A 24,366-nucleotide genomic window follows, 5' to 3' on the forward strand; every position below is an offset into this window, starting at 1 on the left:
CTGCTGGCGGAAAGGGCGGGATCCGCGAGCGGCCTCGGGCCGTGGTTGGCTGGGGCGGGCGGGGACTGAGCGGGGCGGNATGGAGCCCGGGGAGGGCCCGGGGGCGCTGGACCTGCACGGCGACGAGGAGATCATCGAGGTGGTGGAGCTGGGCCCGCCCGGGCCGGGTGAGACGGGGCGCCCTGCGCCACGCAGCGGGCAGGGCCTGCGGGGGTCCGGCCTCCCGCCGGGGCACCGGGAGCGCTGCGGCCCCACCCCAGTGCCGGGCCCGGCCGGTGCATCCCCCCCGGCCCGCGGCCTCTCCCCGTGTCGCGTCCCGTTCCTCTGCGGTTTCCCCGCTCTGGGGCTCGTGGCCGCGGCCGCACCGCGCATCCCCCGCTGTCCCGCCGAGCCGGGCAGCCGCGAGCCGCGCCCTGACCTTCGCCCTCTGCAGATGACCTGGCCGAGGAGATGGAGGACGTGGACTTTGAGGACGAGGGGGCAGAAGAGCCCGATGCCGAGGCTTGGGAGTCGGAGGATGACGAGGGGGTGGAGGACGGCATGGAGGCCCAGGACGACAGTGAGGTCACGTTCTCGCTCCACTCGGGTGAGTGCTGGGCACGGGCAGAAGCGGCTGGGACCCCCCTGGGGACATGATTTCATCTTGGCGGGCCCCAGAGTCCAGGGGTGCAGTGCACCTTGCTAGGCTGCTGTCTCCTAGCCTTCTTGGGACAGCTGTCAGGACTCTGAGCTGCCCTGGGCCTTGTTTCTGCCTTGTGCTCTGGCAGAAGAGCCCTTTGGGCCTCTCATTCCATTAGCAGCTGGCCCTAAGCTCAGCAGAAAGGCTGTGCCCCTCCTCTCCCGCGTGAAGAATTGATTCCCACTGGGCTGGGTTGAGAGTTCAGCTTGCTGACGTCCCACCCAGACCAGTGCTGCACAGGGTTTGGATCCCCTGGGAACATCAGGTGAGGTGGGATCAGCACTGTAGCCATGTAGCCTCTCTTTGCTCTTTTGTGAAGATTCTGTCTTCTGTGTGAGCCTTGACCCCAAGACCAACACGCTGGCAGTGACAGGCGGAGAGGATGACAAGGCCTTCGTGTGGCGTGTGAGTGACGGGGAGCTGCTGTTTGAGTGCTCAGGTGAGGTGCAGTGAGCAGCTGTGTCCCCTCTCTGCAGCGTCTGTCTGCGCACATTTTTCTCCAGCTGATGCTGTGCTCTCCTGACCATCGTCCATAGCTTGGCCTGAGCAGTCTCTGTCCCCTGATGTTTACAGGACACAAGGACTCGGTCACCTGTGCTGGCTTCAGTCACGACTCTGTGTTCGTGGCCACAGGTGACATGTCTGGGCTTATCAAAGTGTGGCGGGTGGATGCCAAGGAGGAAGTGTGGTCCTTTGAAGTGGGGGACTTGGAGGTGAGTGGTGCTGTGGGGGGCTCCCCAGCCAGCAAGTGGGGTGGCAGCACTTCGGTGACGCTGCCTGTCCCTCTCTCTGCTCAGTGGATGGAGTGGCACCCTCAAGCCCACGTACTTCTGGCTGGTACAGCTGATGGCAACACCTGGATGTGGAAGATCCCCAGTGGGGACTGCAAGACCTTTCAGGGTCCAGCATGCCCAGCCACATGTGGCAGGATCCTGCCCGATGGTGAGGCGTGGGGCCTCTCTGCAGTGTGAAATGTCACCAGCTCTGTGTGGGCCATCTGCCCTCCTGCTTCTCCCAGTCTGTGCTGAATGGGAGGTGGGGGGATGGGGGGCCCTGTCTCTATCTGCTATCTCTGTCTCACCCAGGGAAGCGAGCAGTGGTGGGGTATGAGGACGGGACCATGCGCATCTGGGACCTAAAGCAGGGAACCTCGCTGCATGTCCTGAAAGGTAAGGAAGAAGGAAGAGGTTTGTCACCTGGGCTACTCCCTAGTTGGCAAACAGCTCCTAGTGGGCTCTGACCTCTGCCTGGGTGGAGAGGAGGCATCCTGTGAGGACAGGAGGGAGCCTGGCACAGGGTTTGTCTGTCCCCAGCGGTGGCTGTACCTTGCTGGGGTGCTGGCAGAGCCAGGCAGGGTGGAGGCTGCAGGGTGGCGTGTTTCAAGGCTCACTGGGTCTCTGTGGGGAGGGCACATAAAGCTCATACCTGCTGCTCACCCCCCAGGCCAGGATGGCCATCAGGACCCCTTGACGTGTGTGGCCAGCAACCAGGATGGCAGTTTGATCATGACGGGCTCTGTGGACTGTCACGCCAAGTTGATCAACTCTGCCACGGGCAAGGTGCGTCTGCGTGGGCCGGGAGCAGAGCCAGGAGCGCTGGGGACCCCCCAAGTCCCCTGTTCTGGGCCGGGGGCAGAGCCAGGAGCGCTGGGGACCCCCCAAGTCCCCTGTCCTGGGCCGGGGGCAGAGCCGGGAGCGCTGGGGACCCCCCAAGTCCCCTGTCCTGGGCCTGGGGCAGAGCCAGGAGCGCTGGGGACCCCCCAAGTCCCCTGTCCTGGGCCGGGGGCAGAGCCGGGAGCGCTGCGGACCCCTCCCAGGCACGGCCGGTGTGCGGCCATCGGCAGCCGGCAGGCGGCGCCCTCGCGCTGCGGCGGAGCGCGGGCTGGGTGGTCCCGCCGGCTCCTGGGGGGACGCTCCCTCCCTCCTGTTTGCTCCCAGGAGCTGAGGATTTGCGGCCGCGCCTTGTTCTAATGAGGGCGCAGGCTCGGTACCGAGTGCGAACGGGACCTTTGTGCATCTGGGTCTCCTGCCCTCGGGGTACAGTGTCCCTCCCTCTACCCAGGTGGTGTGCGTGTTCAAGATGGAGAGCGTGACTCCCAAGGCACCCGTCAGTGAGGGCGAGGAGGCAGAGTCCAACTCAGTGGAGTCGCTGGGCTTCTGTAATGTGTGAGTGTTGGGCCAGCCCCTCTTCAGTGCTACATCTTACAGGGCTTGTCATACAGATCCATTTGCATCCCTTGCGCTCAATCTGCTGCATTTCTCTTGCTCCATCCTCCCCAGCTGGGTATGGAGATGCCAGATCCCTTTGGTATGAGGCCAAGGGACACCACTGCTCAGCCCTCCCTGCAACTGTTGGGATTCTGGGCTAGCCTGGTGGACCACTGCTTGGCTGGGATACTCTAGACAGGTATTTTCCTGTCAGGACATTGTCATCTTCACAAACCATGAGCTGATTGCTGACTTGCTGTACTGTTGGGTTTCCCAAGTGGTGTGTTTGATGGCTTCAGGGATCAGGTTGTCCTTCATCTTCTCAATGCATTGTAGCCTTCAGCACAGGGTTTGCCTTTTACCTGGAGCCTTTATGTGTTTCCATCCCTGGTTCCCCATGTCCCATGTAATGCCTCTTCCCATCTGTAGGATGCCACTGGCCGCTGTGGGCTATCTTGACGGCACACTGGCTATTTACGACCTCTCCACACAGAGCCTGAGGCATAAGTGCCAACACGAGGTACTGCCCTCCCCCCCTGCCCAGGCCTGGGAGGTGGGCTTTGGGCCTTTTGGAGAGCTCCCTTGGAGCCCAAGGACCAGTTCCCAATTTGTACTTCTCCCTTAGAGTTGGGCTTCCCCAGAGGGCAGCCGCAGTCTCTGCAAAGCGGATGTGCTTGGCCCTGGGGTCTGGCTCTCCTGGGGGGATGGCAGACACCGTGAGGGGGTGGGGGTACACGGGGGGAGCTAACACTTGCTGGAGATCCCCACTGTGGTCTCCCCCTGCCCCAGTCAGGGATCGTGCAGCTGCTGTGGGAGGAGAGCTCGGCCGTGGTGTACACCTGCAGCCTGGACGGGGCTGTGCGGCTCTGGGACGCCCGCTCCGGGAAGATGATCAGCGAGTACCGAGGGCACTCTGCTGAAATCCTCGACTTCGCTGTCAACAAGTGAGCAGGCCTAGACCCCTTCCCTGCTGGGTGGAGGGAGCAGTGGTAGCAGGGGCCTCCAGCCTAGGAGCTCATATCACAAGCTGCCTCCTCTTTGAGTGCCCTTGTGGTCTGGTCCCAAGGTGGGGGACAAATCTAGGTCCATGCTGAGACTTGAGGGTCTCAAGGGGGAGTGCAGCACTTCAGAGCTGGGCTGGGAGTGATGATCAGGGATACTGGAAATCCCCAGCCCCACCTCTGAGCCCTGTCTCCCTGCAGGGATGCCTCCATTGTGGTGACCACCTCTGGCGACCACCAAGCCAAAGTGTTCTGCGTCCAGCGGCCCGATCGCTAGAACTGTGTCAAGGGACGGCGTCCTGGCGCTGCCCTGCGCCTTGTGTACAGAGGGACGAGGGACATGGTTTCACCATCCTTCTCCAGTGTGTGCTTTGTAATTTTTCCAGCCTGCCCTGCTTTGCCCTCACCATCCAGGGGCCAAGCCAGGGGTTTTGTATGAAGATGTCTTTAATTATATAAATTATTTCACTTAACTGGATGCCATCTACTCTGCTTGTTGGGGGGAAGAGGATCTGGGGAGCTATGCTCCCTCCTCAGGGATCTCCCTGGCATCCAATTATGGCTCCAACCACGGCCTGAGGATCAGTGGCAGAGACTCTCATCCTAGCTCTCCCTGCTAGGGTGAATGAAGAGGTCAGGATAGGAGGGTGCAGGTTGCTAGCTGAAGGAAAGAGAATCCTGCTCTGTACAGTCCAGGAGTTCTCTAACAGAACACGCAATTCCCAGATCTGGGTACTGCACCCCAAAGTTCACCAGAAGGCATATGTTCCACAATACAGGAATTATCTCCCTTGGGGCTGTGACTAAACACCCCTTCCAGGGCAAGGTCACATGCATTGACAAGCCAAAGCCTCACAGCCCTTTAAGATAGAAAGATCTTCTTTATTAATGAACCCCAACAGTATTTCTTCAGATACAGGAGTTTTGAACTCAAATACTCAGAAGAAAACAAGTTAATATTGCATTATTCTCATAAGAAATACTGCAACTTATTTCCAGTAACATATTGCAAAGCGAAACAGCTTGAAAAGAAAAAAAAATTAAAAAAGAAAAGAAATTAAGTCAATCAAACTGGAATTAAAGTTTTGTTTCTTGGAACGATCGAGTCCTCGCAAGCACAGCTCGTTTCTGCAGATTACTCCCCCAACTTGTCGTACAAACAGACCCCGATTGCTTGAATTCCTTATGAGCCCACAGAGGTGCAACATTAAAAGCTACGATTATCAGGTAGCAAGTGCCCCAACCTTCGTCCTCCGGCAGCCTCAGTGACTTGGTGTTAACGGGTTGTGAATGTCTTCCCCCTGAAAGGATGGAGAGAGGGGTCAGCAGAGCCCCAGGGGCCTGTGGAGCTTGTGCTGGGGCACACGTAGCAGAGCTCTCCAAGCCAGGCAGGCACTGCTGGGTTGGAGCTCTCAGGGTCTGTGGCTGCAGAACCAAGTCACAGGGCTGTGGGAAGGGGCTAACCCCCCTGCCCCAAAGCAGCATGCAGACAGAACAAACAAGAGAAAAAAGGAGTCTAAGGGGCTCTGGGATAAGCAGAAGGTAAGGGACCTGAGTGAAACGTTCACACAACTGCTCTCCTCCATCCACTTCACTGTGGGCTGCTTGTTCACAAGAGGGAGCCAGCTAGCATGGTGGCCTGGCCCCAGCCATCAGCTGGCCAAGGCAGCCAGTGACTCTGAGGAGCTGCAGACACACTGGGCAGCAAGACCTGGTCGAGTGCCCACAAACCCCAAGGAAGGACCTGGCTGCTCTCCCTTCCACGAGCTGCCCGCAGAGATGGACAAGGCAGCTTTAATATAACAGGGAAAAATCCCCAGGAATGCCACCAAGGGCTTGGTGGGGGGAAATGGAGACACCAGGGCTTGCACGGCCATCATGTATGACCCTTTTGTGAAGGACCTGCCAGCACAGGGTTTTGCCTCAGACCCAGCTCCTCACAGGACATCTGAGGCAGTACTGCTGTGGGTCACCCCCTGCCTGCCCTGGAGTGCAGTATGCCAAACTGAGCAAGACCGAGCTCGTGGCCCAGAGAGCCATGCCCTGCTTTGCTACTCACGTGATTGTTTTCATTTCTTTCTTCTCTGCGTCTGGACGGGCACGGTTGAGCACCTTGAGGAAATCTGACGTTTTTGCCCTCATACGCGTGTGAATATAGGCCTGTGTTTCATTAGGACAAAATGGGGACATGTCAGGAGCCTTTCTTCATAGCTGAGATTTCAGGACACATCAAAGCCAAGTCACTCTGAACAGTTACCCTCATTTCTGTTCTCAGAAAGGAAACAAACCAGATCCAAAAGGCAAAAATCCTACTTCACTGCTAGAATGGAAAGTCTTGTGTCCAAGAGCAGGGAGAAGGCAATGATGCATCACTCGCCACCCCTGCATGACCGGGGAGGGCAGCAGCAGACCCTAATGAGTTCTCAAGAGGCACCCCTGTCCCCTGCTTCTCCCCTTCAGCAGGCAGGTTAGATGAGCTGAAGCCACCCTGTGTGCCCTGGCCCTCATACCTTCGAGCACTTGATGTGATAGTGCAGGTAGTCCCGGAATGTGTGGATCAGGTTTATGGTGTTGTCTCTGGCTGCAGCATTGGTGTGACGGGGGAACAACACTGAAATGAGAGGCCAACACAGACCATTAGTACCTCCTGAGGCTGCCAAGACCTTCAGGATCAGTGCTGGAGGCTTCAGGATGTGCTGCATTCAATGCCTGCCTTGCCCTCTATAAAGAGCCCTTTACTCTTGACACATACCAATCAAGCAGCACTTGTGATTTTAAATACAAGGCTTAAGAGCACTTTTCCACATTTTCCACAGCAGCCTGTGCACTCTGCAGGATGCAGGCAAGGCCAGGTGTCCAGAAACAATGGCACTGTAGGAAACCACATGATGCTCTATCAGTGTTTAGGAGACGCAATTGGAGAAGCAAGCTGGGAGGCAGACCAGGGCACCCAGACTGCTCAACCAATTTCAAGATCCAGTCTGCCCTGGGGTCTTGAAATCAGTTGTGGATCTTTGCCTGGCAGCTTGCCAGCCCTGTAACATAGACAGGCTTTTGGATACAAGTAGGTAGTTAGCTCTTTCCATATGCTGGTGCTCTGTTAGGTGTCCAAGATCTGAGGGCTGAAAGAACATTTTGTCTGGGTGATGATCTCACCTGAGACTGTCAGATCAGATAACTGGGAAATTTAGTCTCAACAAGAAGAAAAGTATGTGCCATCCTGGACCTCTTCTTTCCATAGCTGACAGCTGCCCAGGCCTCAAGGCTCCATTTCCAGCACAGGAGGAGGGCAATGCTATCTTCACCTTTCCCTGCAGTGTCTGTGCTCCGTCTCTGAGCTCCAAACTACAGGAATGCTGGACTGAGACATCCTAATAACACACCCAACCATCTTGAAGAGACCTTTCCCTTTCAACAGGGCAGGGTTCAGACTCCTTGACACTGCTACCCAGGGGGAAGTCATGGCTCTGCTGGCCAGCACCTCTGGCAGGGGAAAGTGGCTCATCAGTGTTTGGAGAAGAGGCAGAGCTGAGAAGCAGAAGGCACTGCTCTGCTGCTGCTGACTGCCTCTGCTGATCAAGCACTGCACAGCTCTCTGCAGCTGGACTACCTGCAAGTACAGTTGCATGAAAAGTTTCACAAGAAACCTCCAGTTTCCAAAATATCACAGCAAAGCCACTCTTCCCTTTGCTTCCAAATACTGAACTTATTTTGTAGGCGGACACTAAACAACTCACTGTCCACTTCCACATCATCTTGCCCACAGCAGAGCTGAGGTGACCTGATACAGAAAAGGGACACTCCAAAGGGGGCACACAAGACAGAATGCAACCCCAGAGTCCTTGCAGCCCTGAACTGCCCACTTCAGCACTCTGGGAAGGTGAATTCCTTTCTGTTTTTTATGCAGCAACAGGAACCTCTCTCCTCCCCAAGCATCCCCAAGTCTCAGAGCTGCCTGCTTACCAAAAGTGATGTAGCCAATGTTATCGCCAACAGCTGCATCCGTGTCTTTCAGCTCCAAGGGTGGTTCCCTGTGGCTGAAGAGCACCTGTGGGGCTGTGTGACTGGCCCGGCGACCCTCCTTGAACTCCTGAACAAGACAAAGTGAAGGTGATTCCCACTGCGACCCTTTAGCAACACGCTGGGAAAGCAAATGGGGTTTCCTCACTCCCAAAGGACAATGAGCAGAAGGTGGCCCAGCTTTCCCTGAACTGATTAAGTTCATCAGGCCAAACACCCTGAAAGTAACTCTTTTCCCCAGCAAAACCAGCCCAAAATACATGGCTGTCCTGGGTTTATACATAACTGTAGCACAGCCCCTCAGCTGGGGTGGCTGTCAGTGTGTCACACCCCTGCCATGGGTGTTTTGTGGAAGGGACACCTCAGTCTGCGCAAGTACATGAGACAGCACAGCTCCTGCTGGAACTTCAATGCTTCCAGTGAAAGTGCACAGTGCTCATCACCCCAGAGGAAGATAAATTCTCAGGAAGGGCTGCAAGGTCTCCATCACACCTAGTGTAAAAGTTCTGCCATTTGAGAAACCAACCATCTCCCACCAGGAGTCTTCCTAGATGCATCAAGATGCATCTGGGGGCTTCAAATTTGTATGTGAACACTGCTCCTCTGAACCCTTCCCTACACACCTTGAAGCAATACCTTCAGGCAGGGAGATCCCTTCCGCCACCTCTGACAGCAGCACAACCCCCACCTCACAGGAAATGCACTGGCTCTGCATTTCAGGAACCGTAAGGACCATCTCTGTGTGGGGCTGGGAATGTCCAGAGACCATTCTCCTGGCCCAAGGCAGGGCTGTCTTCCCTCTGCCTCACTGACCTCCATCCCAACCTACACATTATCAGCTACCCTTGGCCTCTCCTCTGAGCAGTTTCCCCTGGGAAAGGCACGCGCATCCGTGTCCCTTTTAGAGTAGGGGTTTCCTTAATTAAATGCTTAGCTTGCACTTCTGCCTGCTCATGCCAGAGGGTAAAATGGTTCACATGGCTTCACTGGTTAGTTAATGGCCACATTTTCTCCATGAGAGCCCAGATGAGCAGACACCATGCCCAGCTGTGTTATGCAAGAGCAATAGCTGGAGGGAAAGAGCCAGTGTGACTCAGAGTGGAAATTCCTGTGGCTGGGCAGAGGCAGGGTTTGCTGTTATAAAAACCAAGAATTCGGGACATGGAGACTCCAGGACAGCTGCTGCCTTGAAGCACTGCCATCTTCCCAGGACCCTCACTAACCCCATTTTGTTCACATTATGCCTCCCTTCCCATTTTAAAAGCTGAATTCCAGGCTGAGGGATATGCTTGGTGGGGGAAAATCTCAAAGCCAGAGCAGATGTCCTGTCTGTAGCTAATGAACACAGCAAGCAGAGCAATGAAGACTTCCATTGCAACAGACCTCCTTCTGATGACACCCAACACACGTACACTGGTCTCCAGCAAACTGGGCCAGTAACTTGCTGACCATGAGCCTGCCAGCAGCCTGGCCTGGGACCCCTGAACGGGTGGGTTAAAGATGCCTGGAACACCCTGCAGGCCCTACTCCATGGCCATGCCCAAACAGGAGGCTGGCTCCCCAGGAGCTTAAGCAGATGAGTGAGGTGGGCCAGTGGCACGGATGAACACAGGTAAGAGCATGCATTTAGCCTCCCCAGCTGCATACAGATGTCTCATTTTCCCAAGGCTGCACACAGTTGTTCACAGACATGCAAAATGCTTACTACAAGTCTCTGAATGCTTCCTAGCTAAACAGCAATTGGAAAAGGTAGCTGAGTCCAGACTTGGCATTACGATTGGCTCGAGCCCACAAATTCAGTATATTCATAGCTCTAAAAAGTTGAAATTTGAGAGCTGTCACACTGTGTTGCTGTTGAGTGTTTCTGCAGTATTTGAGCATTAGCAGGATGAAACTTCAAGGTGAAGACCATTCTCTGCTCCTAGTCAGGCATGGCATGACATTGTCTCACCCTTCCTCTCCCTTTACAGCCTCCTCAACATACTCAGGTCCTCAGCTGGCTGGAGATCCCTACAACATAGCTATCCACATTACAGGGCCTCAGTGTGGGGACTGAAGTATTCACTGTGGTGTTTCTCATCTGTAACACATAATACGCTTGATTGTCCAAATGAGCAAGACTATTGATGATACAGATGCCAATGCAAGAGCCAGGAAAATACACTGTCTGTGCCTATTAGCATGTTCTTCCATCCCAGTCCAACATGGAGCAAAGCATTTTCATGTGTTAAACCGCCTTTGTGCTCACTTCAGCAGCTTATTTGGCAATGCTGCTTCAAGCAAGCAGGCATCTGAATTGAGGACCAGACCCTTTCCCTGTAACTCAGTTTCCATACCTGCATAAACACCTTTCCGATCACCACATCATCGTCGTCCTTAAATACCGTGCTGAACACAACCGTGACACGGTCCTTCTTTGCCTCAACATACCTGCAGGTGGGAGACACAGAACCCACCTGTGAACCAGAGCTAAGAAGTTCAACTGGACAAGGAAGCAACTGTGTGACAAGGTCAAGTAGGTACAACAGCCATTGACAGGCCTGGCTGCTGTAAATTTCCCCTCCCCTGAGACAGTATCTACAGGGAGCACAACATTTCTGTTGGGAGTGGCCAGTTCCTCTCCTGTATGCAGCCACAAGTGATGCCACTAACAGAGACTCTTGTGTAACATCCCAGCAGTCCGAGGCATAAGCATTACCCTCATAGGATACTTGTGGCAGCCTGGAACAGGCCCTTATTACCCTGGCCAAAGCACAGAGCAGGAGGATTTCCTGACTTTCCACCAAAACCTACAGCTGTGCACAGGAGCAGACTACTGACCACTGTCCAACCCCTGTGCTGTTTGGTTTGAACACTTACATTGTCTCATCATCCCTGTAGTGGATGACTGCTCTTTTTTCTCCTTCTTTGCCCTCTTCCTGGAATTTGAAATACTTCTCAAAGACTGAAGCAAAGCAGTTGCGCTTCAACATGCCGGCTTGGTGCACAATGGCATCCTTGTCTGCAGGAAGGTTCTCCAGGTCGTAGAGCAAAGAGACATTGTAACCTGGGAAGGGACAGCCACTAGCTTTAATAATCTACATAGGGCCTTAATGAAAGCAGAGATTTTTTTTTAAGAGACACCTACAGTCCCACTTTTGCCTTAAATCCTCCCAAAAGCCCCAGGGGTGAGTTCTTCCCACTCCAAGCACTTGCCAAAAGCCATGCCTGAACTCGGTGCGTGGCCATGGCAACGTTCCCGGGGCTCCTTCCCAAGCTCCCAGACACACGTGCCGGCTGAACTGCTCCCAAGTTTTTGCAGTGAGTAGGAAGAGATGTTGTCACAGGTAACCATGGTTTTTCTGTGTCTTACAAAGCATCTCTGAGAAGAACAAAGACCCCAACCGTGAGGAACAGCGGCTTCCTGGAGGAGGACTGCATAAAGAATTACAGCTTGTGCTGCAAGCTACTTCATTCCTGACGTATCTGAGCCACCTTTTAAACTGGCAATTTCAAATTGCAATTCCTTGTATAGAGAGCCTCAGATATCAAGCTCTTCAAGCGCAGCCTTCATATGAGCATTTCTCAGGTGACTTAAGTAACTTTGGAATTGCATTCAAACACACACACATACACACACAGAGAGTGAATGTTATTGCAGGGTTACCTGATTCAGGATTTATCAAGTAGCTTCCATAAACCTTCTTCAATACCTAGAAAAGAAATTAAACACTGAGTGCACAAGCTATCACGACTTGTTTCCTCCTGCACAGCCTAGGCCTTATTTGGTCTTCTTTCAGAAGTATCAAATTACAGCACCTGCCTCCCCTAGTCTAAGAGAACTTAGACAAATATTAAGTCATCAGCTTCTAGTACTATTGGCTGTTCCTGCCCTAGGGAGGGTTCCCTGAACTCCACTGACAGGGGACATACTGCAGGAGAGGACTCAAAACTGGAACTTTTTCAAGTTCTTGCTAGTCGGATTTGTGTAGGGAAGAAGCCTTATAGCTCACATCTTCAAAGGAGAACAATCAGCAGAGCCTGACACAACAGACCTGAGGGCTACCACTTTTCCTTCCATTCAAAGGCAGATGTAAAGCGTGCCCCGTCCCTCTCCTCACAGGACGGCAAGTTCAGAGCACACCATGGCCTGGTGATCACACACTGTCTCAGCCTACTGCACGAACAGATGGGGATCGAGAGGAGACTGCCACGCAGGCTGGATGCCTCCCAGAAGCAGAACCGCCTACAGCACAGCAAAAACCTTTCTTCAGACGTAATTACTGCTGAATTTTACATCAATGGCAATTTCCAACTGAGCCATAGCTGTGTGTCAATGAGGGGGCTGTGAACAGGCGATATTTCACAGAGAAGAACACAACAGTGTTGGGGCAGAACTGGCCCTCCTGGGATGACACCCACTACCACGTGGAAAGGATACACAGACTCTCTGCAGGCCAAAACCTCCTCTCAGCAGAGAGCCTGCCTGCAATGGTGCAGGAAGATGCCCTGTCTTAGCAGGAAGCCCACTCTGCATTCCTCACAGTGGGGTTTCACCAAAGACAGAGCAGAAACAAGCAACGTTGTCTGCAGGGAAGTACAGAAAGCAACATTATGACAACTGGAGATTGAAATATGTAATTTCTATTTAGTCAGTACTTCCAAGCCAGTCCTGCACAGATCCCGTTTTCCTCTAAAAGTTTACAGAAAGTTGCCTTTCCCCACTACCATGGCTGCTGGTGCACAGTGCTGTCAGCCACTCGCTACCACAGGAGTTCTCTTGGGATCACACACTGCACTGATCCTCACTATACATGCTGGGAAGTCTCCACCATTTGGGCTGCTTGACACTCCTTATGTCGGCAGCAGTACCTTGAGCAGCACCTAGAAAGCTCTGAATTCAGAAACCAGGAAAGCAGGACACTCAATCATATCTCTTCTGACTTAGGTGGGTCTTATGGCAATTCACAGGAATTCACTTTGGGTTCAAGTCACTCATTTCTCACCAGACTCACAATAAACTGATGGAGCGGTTCCCTTGTTTTCTTCCAAGGACAGACACCCAGAGGCAAAAGCCTGCTGAAAAGCCCTGGGTGAACCCCATTTGCTACCATGTGGAGATTTGAAAACTGACTCAGGAACTGAGTCACACTTCCTGCCTTGCCATCCAACCACAGCTCAGAGAGGCTCCTTTTTTCTACCATAAATGGCCCTCCGCAACCACAGGACCCAGTCAACAGGAACTGAGCCTGGGACTTCACACAGCAGCAGTGAAAAGGGAACCAGTCTGAAAACCAAGGTCTGCACACACAACAGGAGCCCCGCACTTGCTCTCAAGTGTGGTTAGGAGTCAAAAGAGAAGCACCACAGATCTGTCTTGGTACCTTCCTTCATTTGTGAGCTCAACACACCAGTCAGGGAAACTATCACTACATGGTCAGAGTTTGCTGAACTTGCAAAATTAGCAGTGCCTTCTGCCTTTCAGGCTGCAGGGTCACACAGGATGACTACTTTTTCATGAGGGCATGAACAAACTTGCACTTGTCTTTCAGCAAAGTGGGACTCCTGGTTGGCACAGGGCTGCTCCTTTGACCAGTGTGTGATGGGAGCACAGATGCTTCTCTAAGGGTCAGATGTTAGATCTATCTATATCACAAAGACACTGCCACCAACACAGTATTTGTAGGCAAGAGGCCTGGAGATGTTTACTCACCTCATCAGCACCGTGTTCCTGGAGTTCCTTGTAGAATTTCAGAGAAATACTGACCATCACTTTTGTTTTGTCTCCATTGGGGTTTGAAATATGGTAAAGGACTCCATCAAAATCTAAGGAGCAAGCAAGAGAAACGTGAGGGACCAGGAACCAGCTCCTATTTCTAAGCAAGGTTTTCCCTACAAGTTCTAGTAACTGTATAAAGCAACACTGCTCCTCTTGCTCCAGCCCTCACACACACAGCAAGAGGGAAACCTGCAATTAAGGAAAATGGTAATGTCATGTAGGGAGACCTGCTGTCATTGACAGGGCTGAAACTATTTTGACACCTGTCCATCACAGAAAGCTTTAGTCTAGTGTCATTTAGCATCCCTGGCAAGTCCACTTGTGCTCAATGCACAAGGATACAAACATGCAGAGACGGCAGCCTTCTGGATGGCCAGCACAGAAAGTGACTGACATGCCCACCAGGCCAGAGCTGCAGCCTGGAGGAGAAAACCTCTCTGCCAGCAAAGGCAGGGCAGCCACTGCCTGCTGTGAGCTTCCACTTCACTGCAGAATGGGCAGGGAGGGCAGGAGGAAGGGAAGGGAACCCTCCAGCTACCTAGCAAGCTCCACTTCCCCATGGAGCTTTGCAGCTTACACAGATTCCTGATAACAGAAGCAAAAAATCAGTTGTTGAATGAGTACTTGAACTTTCTTGGCATTTCTCTTCCTGAAGAGCAAACTTGAGGTGATGAATCCATTTTGCCTGTCACCCTAAGTCAGCTTCCTAACGACCCAAACCAGATGCTAAAGACCTCATAACAAGTAGCATCAAGGGCAGGAGTGGAGAACAGATGAGGTAAAAGAGAAGAGCTATGTAGCAGGCACACACCAGAGCACTACCACCAGTGAACTCCGTGCTCTAGGGAAGTCCCAGGGAAGGCAAACAGACAGAGAAATAGTGGGGCAGCCAACTCTGGGGGTACTGCAGGGTCTCCACATCGCCCCCGCCCAGTGGTGTGGGCAGACTGTTCAAGCCAGTCTCTGGTTCAGAGAAGTCAAGAGATCTGCAGAGCTTACCTGCAAATGTTACTTCTACTGCCTCTGGTTTATTTCTAAAAAGCAAAGAAAACAAAGGAGGTAAATGAGAACTCTAACAGCAGCCTCCAAGCTGTGAAGGAAAGAGGATTAATTTCCAACACCTTATTTTCCACAGGCGGCTCTTCCTCAAAACCCTTTTATCTCCTCTGTCCGACTCGTAGTAACCTCTGACAAGAGATCTTAGACTTCTTCCCCTTCCTATAAGCACCACTTTTACCCCAGATGACATAAAATAGACTTTGAAGCTAGCACAGATTTCTATTATTTCTAGTTTATTAATAGATTTTGACATCACAGATTTCCAGTTAGAAATGCCTAAGAAAGCTACTCCTTACTAAGAAGTTTGTTTTCACAAGCACACGCTCTGTACAGTATGGCCATGACACAGGTTTTGGGACAAAGGATCTTTTGTAAGGTCCTGCAATACCAGTTCATGGAAGGAGCTGAGTAATCCTTCCTGACACAGTGCCCCCCTTGCCATCAACACCAGTTCTGCAAACGATGATATATCATTGATATAACTTTCTTGCAGAGAAGACCCCATTTCCAAGTTAGGAAAGTGTTAGTAGTGTCAGGAGCAGGTCAAAAAGGAAACTTTCCACATGCTCATTTCATCCTGCCCCCTTTCCAAAACACCCCAATAGCCTCTGCAGAAAAACTGCAGCTCTGGATGTGCTCTAACACTGTCCTGAGTGGTCTCTGGGACCCCAGTCAGCAACAAAACCCTTTGCAAGCCAAAGGCACATCACATCTTACACTGTGACTATGAAGATTAAACTGCTTCTTAACAAACCCTATTTTGACATTTGTGCATGATCTGTGAAAGATTAGGACTCCATGAAAGATGTAACTGCTTCTGGAAGGTAATTTCATTGGGACTGGCACTACATAACTGCTTTCACAGCTCCAAGGGGACTGGTATTAATAGGTCATTCTCCAACAGGGAATTGATGCAAAGGTATCTCCACTGCTGAGAGCAGGCGTGGAAAATGAGAACAGGATAAAAATGCCAGTCTGCTACCGCTGTTTCACACTGTGTCTCCATTTATTTTTCAAAAGTAGATGATATTCGAATACAGGCTAATAAGGCTGCTGCTAACAGAAATCTAGTCTCTAACAGTTCATTCCCACCTGCCTGAACCAACATACTGAAATAACTCCCCAGAGTAAAGTCAGTGGTCTCAACTATGCTGCTGCTGCCCAGAGATCAGCTTCAACTGTTTTGCCAAAACTTGCTCTTCCACACACTTATGTGCTGCTGGGTACTGGTTACACTGAGGTACATACACTGAGGAAGGTGGGGGGAAGCGATGACTCAATATCTATTTTCCCTGAAAATATTCTGTAACAATTTAAATGATTTTATCTCAGCAGCAAGCATTGCTTTTTCCATCAGCTTTTCTGCAGCCAGCCTCATTCCTGGAAGGCAGAAATGACCACAATGTGATGAAACTCAAGCTGGGCAATACAGGGAAACCAAGACACTGCACTGCACTGATCCCAGACACCCACCAGGTCAACAACATTTTACTCCAGCAGAAAGGTTCTCCATCTGGGGATTAATTCCTCCCTAAGTGAAAATGAGGGGGTGTTCCTGCTTCTTGAAGGTGATCAGCTGTGAAAGGCAACAGCCCTTTTTTTCATCTGAAGGCCAGGGAGCCTCTGTCTTTTGTGCCACCTTGCTGAAGATAAAACCTGCACACTTGAAAGAAGCATGCAAGTGCACCCAAAGCAGGTCCTTTTGTTTAAAAGCTGTGCCAGCTACCTGTGACCTCTCTTGCTTTCATCTCCCCTCCCTAGCTGGGCCTGAGACAGGCTCAGCAGGCATCCCTGGCTGCAGATTTAGCTTGAGCTCTTGGGGAGCAATTCCACAAGTCATGTCCAAGCCACTTCTGCTCACTGAGGATGGCTCAGAGCAGAGATGAAAGAAACTCCCAGAGATCCCACTCGGTCAGTTGATGCAGACGTGTTCCTCTTTTAGAGCACCACACTCAGACGTGGGAATCAGTTTGGATGGCACTATAAATTTTTATAAAAAAAGAAACCTATGTAGGAAGCTTTAAAGATAGCACAGCCAGGCACATGAGAGCTAGGAATATTAAACAGGATGCATCCTTAAACCTCTGTTCCATCTTCTCAGAGTTATACCTTTCAAACCCCATTCCCCCTAGCAGAGCCTTCCAAACACAGCACCTCCCTCTGAGAAACGCAAGGAAGTGGCTGACAGTCGGTGCACTGGAGGAAGCAGTGCTGAGGAAGGATGATTCCCCATTTGGTTGTCCTGTACCCAGAGGATGGCAGGAGGATCACTCATTGCATCACTGAAGAAGCTGAGCAAGAGCCTGTACAGGAGCCTTTGTTCTGCACACAAAAGCTCACTGCTAACACAGCTGGGTTTGAGCCTGTTATTGTGCAAACATCATTTCTTAGAGAAGTTATTTGAACGCTGATTTCCCAAGTGGCTCAGTTCCGGTACTTGGGGATGGTGAGGAGGGGGAGTATTTAAGGGAAAAGAAGGTAACTGGGCAGAACTTTGGGTGCTGAATATTCAACCACTTCCCGGCACAGCCTCAGTGAAGCAAGAGCTCACGTGAGCTGCATACAGAGCTCCTCGCAGCCACATGGGCCTGTCACCCAGAGCACAGTGGCTTTTCTGCCTCACCGGGCACACACTTAATCAACCCAGGCCTGGCCTGGCCCAGGGGAGGACAGGGAAGAGCACTGGAAGTGTGGCTGGGAGCAAAGTGAGCCCCCTTAGCCTTTCACAGTTCAGGAGCTTTACAATCACAGTGTTTAAAGTGCTTCTATTTATTTCTCTGGCTCACGTCATGAAAACTACCCTGGCTACTCAAAATTGTTCTCCAGCAGAGGAACCACTCAGTTTGCTACCTGGATTGTTGTTCCCACCTCAAGAAGTCCCCAGGCAGAAGAGAGAGGAGCTCTCACCTCCAGCATTCCATAGTTTCTGGATGAGCAACAATGCTGCAGGTCACACACACATTCACTTCCCCTTGACCTTCCAACCCCATCTTCTACCACCGGAAATAGCTCTATGGAGGCACAATCCGTCCTCTCTGCGTTCTGTCCTTCCTGCTCTCTGCCAGCACTGGCTCAGTGCAGGGGATTCACAGCAGGCCTGGGATGGGGCCTGCACCACTGAGGGTGGGTACCAGCTACTGTCAGGTTACTGGCATGATCCCAAAGAGCTCTGTCTGGTCTAGCGTGCTCTGGTGTCCCTTGCCTCCATGAGAAGACTCTCCACACCCATAGCAAGTTTAGCAGCTTGGTGCTGAATGACTCTCAATCACAGCCATCTCTAAGTCCCAGCCGAACTGTAAATCCCAACTGGGAAGCCAGGAGGTCTTTTGGGGGTCAATTCTACCCCTGAACCAAATCTCTGAAAACAGACTAAGCCAGGACACCTCATCCTCTCCTGGGGCAGAGAGCTGCTGTGACCCCTGCAAGCTTCTCACCTCCACTGCTACCTGAACCACAGCATCCCCCAGTGACCTTCCCTGCTTGCTACCCTCTGCCCTGAATGGACAGTAAAACCAGCTCATACCAGGAATAACTGAGATGGCTTCTCTCTGCACTGAACACTGAATCCAGACCAGACCTTTCTGCAAACCCCTGCCTGAACTCCAATGCTAAAATGGCAGCTGTTCCCAGCAGCAGTCTGTTTTGTGATAATAGTTATAAGGTCTGAAGTCAAACCCCCACCAAATCCCATCTACCCTCTGCTTGTAACAACAAAAGACCCTGACAGGTTTTATGTCTTCTTACCTGTGCTCCTTTTATTCATCTCCAAATGGCTCCTATGCCCTGTCTATCTAACACAGGGCCAGCTCCAAATCAGATTTTTCACCCCAGCAGAACATCCGTGAAGAGCCATAGGTACCCATGGAGAGACACCAGAGAGCACTTAAGAGCCATAGCAAATCTTTTTTCTGACAGCACTTCCTCCCTTGACTCAGAGAACTTCCATGTTTCATTCTCAGGCCACAAAGGCTCTTAGCTGTATGTTACGACAAATTTAAGAACCTGGCTGACAACCACACTGAAGCATCTCCCACACCACAATTAAGGCCTCTACCAAATAATGGAGAATGGCAATTATTTCAAAAGCTGCAGGCATGCAGATACTCTAACCTCTTGTCCCATAGGAGAGGGGAAAAAAAGGGGTATTTCAAAGTTTAAAGCTCTGAGCAGAGCTTTCAGATCACCGGAGCCAACACACGATTTGGATAAAGTGAGCCAGATTCAGTGACAGACTGCAGGCTCTCGCTACAGAAAGGTCTCCTCAATAAAAAAAATTATGAGCAATGACTAAAATTCTCTGAACGGTTCCTCCACTTCTGGGCCCCACTCAGCTAACAAAAGCGTCTCTGCGTAAGCTGCAGGAGCATATGCAATCAAAGAGCTCCCATAGCTCTGGCAGCACACCCACCATGAACACGAGCAGGAGTGCTCTGCCAGGTGGGTGGTGCCGAGCTGTGTACAACACCCTACACATGCCAGTTCTCCCCTCCTGGTTAGATGGCCCCTCCATGGCCAAGCTTTTCCCTTGCTGTGTGCCCAACAGCCTGGAGGAGCCGGCTGGTATGAAAGCAGTGGGGTTTGCAGTGGACAAAGCACAGATGGTCCTGGAGCATGCTGGCACTGGCAGATCCCCTTCCAGCCAGATCTTTGTCCTCAGCTGTCTTCCATCCTCATCTGTAGGCAGCTAGCCTGTGATTCCCCACCAGAGAGATCCAGAGTTGTGCCAAGTCTCTGGGTAAGAGCCTCATTTTGCACACACTTGTACTGTTTCTTTAGTACAGTGATGGACACCTACTCTTCTCCGCTGTCAAGCACTGGTGGCTGCAGTGAGAACCACTCTCTGAAGATAAAACAGAGCAAACTCCTCTTAGGAACGCAAGATGAAAACTGAGGCTGGAGTGATGACAGAACCACCTGTGAAAGCCTAACACTTTTCAGATCTGGCTTTTCTTCCCTCCTGCTCCCTGTGCTGTTGCACAAGAGTGGAGCACTATCTACTTCCAGACAGAGGTGGTTCACAATACACTGTTAATGCTAAGTCACCTTCCCTGGTGTCCAAAGCAGGATGTGCTGTGACAACCCAGGAGCTATGTTCCAACACCTACAGCACCTTCAGTCAACATGGACAGCCAGGGTGTACCACGAGCACTGTCCATGCCAGCACATCCCAAACCCTCTCTTTCTGCCAGCAGCATTTCCCCAGCACTCTGCAGTCAGGCAGACTGAGTTTCAGCAGGTGAGGTTGTCCCTGGAGAGATGTGCAGCTCCAGGCTGGGCTTGTGAGAACACTAAGCCAGCACCTGCCACTGCTGCTGAAGGAGGGAGATCTGATCCCTGCTCCATGGTGAGCAGCCATGACACAATGAATGGGATGAGGAAACTCATCTAAGCTAAAAATACCCAGTTTGCCTGTTTAATTTTAACCTAGGTCACTTCCCCAATCCTGTTTCCCTTGAAGCCACAAAAATGTCTGTGTCAGCAAGAATGAGGGGGTGGCAGAGGAACAATCTGGTTTTGGTGGGGTCTCTCAGCATCCCTGAAACACTGGAGCTACATATAACTACAACCACTCCTGAAGAGAGCTCCTCAGTAGTGCCTGGCAGGATTCAAAGCTCCTCTACCCTCCCAGCACATAAACACTCCTGTCTCCCCATGATGAACTCCAAGTCACACCATGAACACAAAGTTCTCACTGCCTGGTTTCAGCCAGGGTTCAGGCTCTGTGTCTGAAAGGCTCAGCTCTGCAGCACACAATCATCAAGTGACCACAGGTGGGAAATACCATAAAGCAGATGGGTGCAGCTTCAGCCCAGCTCCTACTGGCTCACAGGAACCACTCTGCATCAGGGAAGTCCAAGCTTCAGGTGATTTCCTATGCAGCTAATTGTCAGGGAGCCCTGCAGAGCTCTACCTACTAATGGCTGTAAAGAAACCAACAATTTAGTTTGAGATTCTCTTCCCTCTGCCCCCAACCTAGGAAAAGGCATGCTGTACCCCAGCTATGCAAATTTGTGTTCTTTTGCACAGTGAGTAACTAATAAGTAACAGTTTGAGACAGATTATTAATTTACTAAAGATTTTGGGTAAGCTATGTATGACTGGAAAACCAAAGCCCTGTGCCACACTTTCCCTGGGGTCAGTTAAATTAGGGCAGGACAAAACTGGATGGCAAATCTGTTCGTGTCAAACAGAATGAATATTCATCAGACACAGAAGACAATAATCAAAATGTTTTACACTTAAAGTGCTTGTAGGGTTTTCTTAATGTCTGTGCATTTAGCAGAGGAAAGCAATGATGAGAAACAGGATTTTCCAACTGGTAGAGCTCATTTCACACAACACTTCCATCAGAAATGGGAAAACCCACCTGTGACACCAGCTTCCAGGTAACATCTCATGTACAAATGAATTGGTCAAAAGCTTAGGGAAGCTTTCCCTTGACATGTGAAAAAGCTTATGAGACAACCTCATTTCAACAAACTTATTTCTAGGTACTGACCAGATATTCCCACATTGCAGCAGCAAATTCCTAACTCAAGTTATTTCAACAGATTCTGGTAGCTTTAGGCTTTTATTTAAAAATGTGATTGGTTTAAGAGAATAATTTAAACAAAGAAATTACTAGAACTAAATAAGGTAAAAAATCAGATGCATTGAAGTCCATCATCTGTTACCACCCTGATATAAATATCATGTTTCAACAGTAGCTCTCCAAGGAGGTGAGATTTGCATTGGGTCTGCCCACAAAACCAAATTAAATTTGAAATTATCCTAGTTACAGGTGGATGCTGCCAAGCCCCAAGGACCATGTCCAGGATATACTCTTAAGAGTGGGCTAGGCCCTGTCTCAAGTGCTGATCTCTGTCTGCAGTCCTGCCATGGTACCTTTCACACTGGGAACTCCAGGGACAGCTGATGGACCTCCACACAGAGCAGATTTTGACATATATGACAATAATGGCAGTTAATGAATTCTATCTTCTAAATGTGACCTAGTTCTATATGACAAGGTGAAATGTGGAATGTCTCCCACCTGACAGCCCAGGAAAGCTCTGCAGGAACCGGCCAAACTATGGCTGCACTGCAGCCCATGTCACAGGACAAGTCTCTGGCAAAGGATTTGGAAATGAACCCTGCTCTGCCCCACTTCCAGGCTGGTGCTGAAGCCACCAGGCACACCTGGCTCTGAGACAACCACTACTGACAAATCCCTGCATCACATCTGCTGCACTTCTGGGTTAGAGCAAATAATGTACACCTAACTCTGCCCCAGTGTCCAGCCCACTCCTCCCAGTCACCAAATTCTTCAAGGCTTGTCCTTGCCCTGTCTTGTATTCAGCCCCAAGATACACCTTGGAAAACCATCACCAAAATAGCAAAATACAGGAAATCCCTTCCTGCCTCCAGGCAGAGCACCACAGGAATAACCTGAGAGCTGTGGCCATTGGAAAAAAAATCACTTGAATAAATGTTTAGTAACAGCCTTTCCTCAGAAGCCCTGAAACCAGGAGAAATCCCCCTGCACTTGCCTAGATGGGGGACCCCAGAAGAAGCACAGAAGAAAATTCAGAAGTAAATGCCTTCCTCACCTTCAGCAACACACTCAAGGCACAAAACTTATCTAGAAACGCCATCTAAAGAACAGAACGTGCCACAGATGACTAAAAGGCAGAAGCAGAGCACCATCAGCCACCCTACAAATTGATCCAGGAACAATCAGTATGTCAGGCACACGTGCCAACACACGAGTGAGGGGGCTTTACCATACAGCAGAATGGAAATCTCAGGGGCCTGCAGGCTGCTGCAGGGCAAGCAAGCACAGCTCTGCTCACAGAGCCAGAGTTTTGGGGTGCATCTAAAGCTGAAAACTGCCCCTCCATGTCAGATCAACATGTGCACATTCTTCTCCCTCCATCAGGAAGAATGCCTTGGCACAGACTAGTGATTGAGAAGCTGTTCTGACACTCACTGTGAACCTCTGGACATGCCATATTTTCTAATGGAAGTGGCTGCAATACCACAGTGGTCACCTGGGAGCTCTCTGCCTGTACTCTGGGGAAACTGGTTGCATTAAATGACCAGGGCTCAAGACAAATCAAAAACTGGGAGAAGCTCAGCTGTCCTCCAAGGCAGAGCAGTCTGTAAGGTTATTTTATGGAAAAAAAAAAAAACCCTCCCAAACAAAACACGAATCTGAGCAACAAGTCACCTGAGAGTGGGGGGAAAGCAGATTGCATGCAACATTCTGCATGCAGAAGGCTGAGAGCTTCAAAAATCGCTGGAGAAAAAAGGTAACACAGAAAAAGGCACCTGCCTGGGGGGTCCTTTCCTGGAGCAGCCGGAGCCCTGCCTTGTGAGGCGCCAGGGCAGGCTCCACCCCAGAGATAACACCACTGCTCTGCCTCTCAAGGCTTTGTCTGTGTACAAAGGTGTCTCAGTCAGCAGGCAGTGCATCCAGCCTACAGGCCACCCGGTTGCAGATAAGGACATTCATACTTAAGGGGCTTCCTTCCAAGCTAGCTGTGTCCTCACAAGCATCTTTACAGCCCTGTTGCAATACTCGCAGTAAAAAAACCCAGTGGCTTCCCAGGGACTGAACTGTCCCAGCCAGAGACGGGGGTGTGACCTAGAGCCCCAGTCTGCTCCCCGAGGCCAGGACACCCTCCAGGCTGGCAGCAGCGGCCGTGGCTGACCCGTATAGGTCAGGCCGTGCCTGTATCCCTTCTGCTCGAGAAAGCAAAGAGGGAGCGAGCTGGAATTTGCTCTTCACCCCAAAGCAAAAGGCTGAGGCCATGACTCCATACTCAGGCTTCCTGTTCCCCGCCTCCCCCTACACATTCTGTACCACGCTGGCACCACGCTGATGAAGCCCACTTTACCCAAAGCAAATACCCTGCAAATCCACCTTCCTCCCTTGCCCACTTCCTCCTCGTCCAGGCCCTGTGCTCCAGTCCACCTCAGCACGGCAATCTCCGGTATCCTTCCCAGATCCGTCCTGCTCCCCGGGGCTCTCCATTGCCCTGGCACTAGTGACCCCATCCAGCCCCACTTCCCCCCCGACACTGCCCTGTCCCGCTCTGCCCCCTCATTCCCCACGCTCTCCCTCCGCCCATCCCCGTCGCCCGCAGCTCAGTTCCCGCACCCCGACCACCCCGCTCCCAGCCCTGCATCCTGCAGGCCCCCACCCCGAGCCCGCTCTGCCCTGCCCGTTCCCGGGCCGCCACCCGGTAGCACAGTACCCGCAGGCTCAGTGCCGCTCCCCGCCACTCGCCAGCCCCACATCCTGCCTTGTCACCACTCGCCGGCCCCCACCCCTCAGCCCCATCCTCCCCCGGCACCACCCGCCAGGCTCTACTCTGTGCCCGGCCGCCTGGCACGGCCCGGGCCCCGCCAGCCACCGCCCCCTCGCCCCTCCCTCGGTCCGCGGACCCGTCCCCGCCCCGCCCCGGCCCCCCTGTTCCTACCCGGCGGCCGCGCCCTCGAACTTGAGCGTGAGGGTCTCCTCGATGATGCGGTTGTTGACCTCGAGCAGGATCATGTCGGTGCCGGGAGCGGCTCTGAGGGAGCCGAGCCCGCTGCGCGCACCGGGGACCCGCCCGAGCCTGCGCCGCCGCTTCCGCTCTCGCGCCCGCGCGTCACTTC

At 52.0% G+C, this 24,366-nt stretch overlaps 2 protein-coding genes across 2 annotated transcripts; one reads left to right on the forward strand and one right to left on the reverse strand.

Moving 5' to 3' along the window:
* The first annotated feature begins 46 nt into the window (after positions 1 to 46).
* On the forward strand, positions 47 to 4,945 carry LOC121337589 (angio associated migratory cell protein). The gene is made up of 11 exons (XM_041407754.1): positions 47 to 167; positions 434 to 586; positions 999 to 1,118; positions 1,253 to 1,392; positions 1,477 to 1,621; positions 1,765 to 1,848; positions 2,123 to 2,238; positions 2,741 to 2,844; positions 3,316 to 3,406; positions 3,676 to 3,830; positions 4,089 to 4,945. Exons 1-11 carry the CDS (start codon positions 80 to 82, stop codon positions 4,162 to 4,164), a joined length of 1,272 nt encoding a protein of 423 aa, XP_041263688.1. The 5' UTR covers positions 47 to 79; the 3' UTR covers positions 4,165 to 4,945.
* On the reverse strand, positions 4,749 to 24,366 carry ARPC2 (actin related protein 2/3 complex subunit 2). The gene is made up of 10 exons (XM_041407820.1): positions 24,189 to 24,366; positions 14,665 to 14,699; positions 13,600 to 13,712; positions 11,554 to 11,599; positions 10,767 to 10,953; positions 10,244 to 10,337; positions 7,851 to 7,977; positions 6,398 to 6,498; positions 5,947 to 6,047; positions 4,749 to 5,188 (listed from the first exon to the last, which is right to left on the reverse strand). Exons 1-10 carry the CDS (start codon positions 24,260 to 24,262, stop codon positions 5,164 to 5,166), a joined length of 903 nt encoding a protein of 300 aa, XP_041263754.1. The 5' UTR covers positions 24,263 to 24,366; the 3' UTR covers positions 4,749 to 5,163.

The sequence above is a fragment of the Onychostruthus taczanowskii genome, unplaced genomic scaffold (genome assembly GCF_017590055.1).
Source record: "Onychostruthus taczanowskii isolate IOZ18803 unplaced genomic scaffold, ASM1759005v1 scaffold10, whole genome shotgun sequence".
Classification (NCBI taxonomy): Eukaryota; Metazoa; Chordata; class Aves; order Passeriformes; family Passeridae; genus Onychostruthus; species Onychostruthus taczanowskii.

Excerpts from the sequence above, each read along its gene's own strand:
- LOC121337589 (XM_041407754.1), top strand. The coding sequence starts at position 80 with ATGGAGCCCGGGGAGGGCCCGGGGGCGCTGGACCTGCACGGCGACGAG. Across the intron at positions 168-433 it reads GCTGGGCCCGCCCGGGCCGG|ATGACCTGGCCGAGGAGATG; the intron begins GTGAGACGGGGC and ends CGCCCTCTGCAG. Across the intron at positions 1,849-2,122 it reads CTCGCTGCATGTCCTGAAAG|GCCAGGATGGCCATCAGGAC; the intron begins GTAAGGAAGAAG and ends CTCACCCCCCAG.
- ARPC2 (XM_041407820.1), bottom strand. The coding sequence starts at position 24,262 with ATGATCCTGCTCGAGGTCAACAACCGCATCATCGAGGAGACCCTCACG. Across the intron at positions 14,700-24,188 it reads TTCGAGGGCGCGGCCGCCGG|AAATAAACCAGAGGCAGTAG; the intron begins GTAGGAACAGGG and ends TTTGCTTTTTAG. Across the intron at positions 6,499-7,850 it reads CATTGGCTACATCACTTTTG|TGTTGTTCCCCCGTCACACC; the intron begins GTAAGCAGGCAG and ends CTCTCATTTCAG.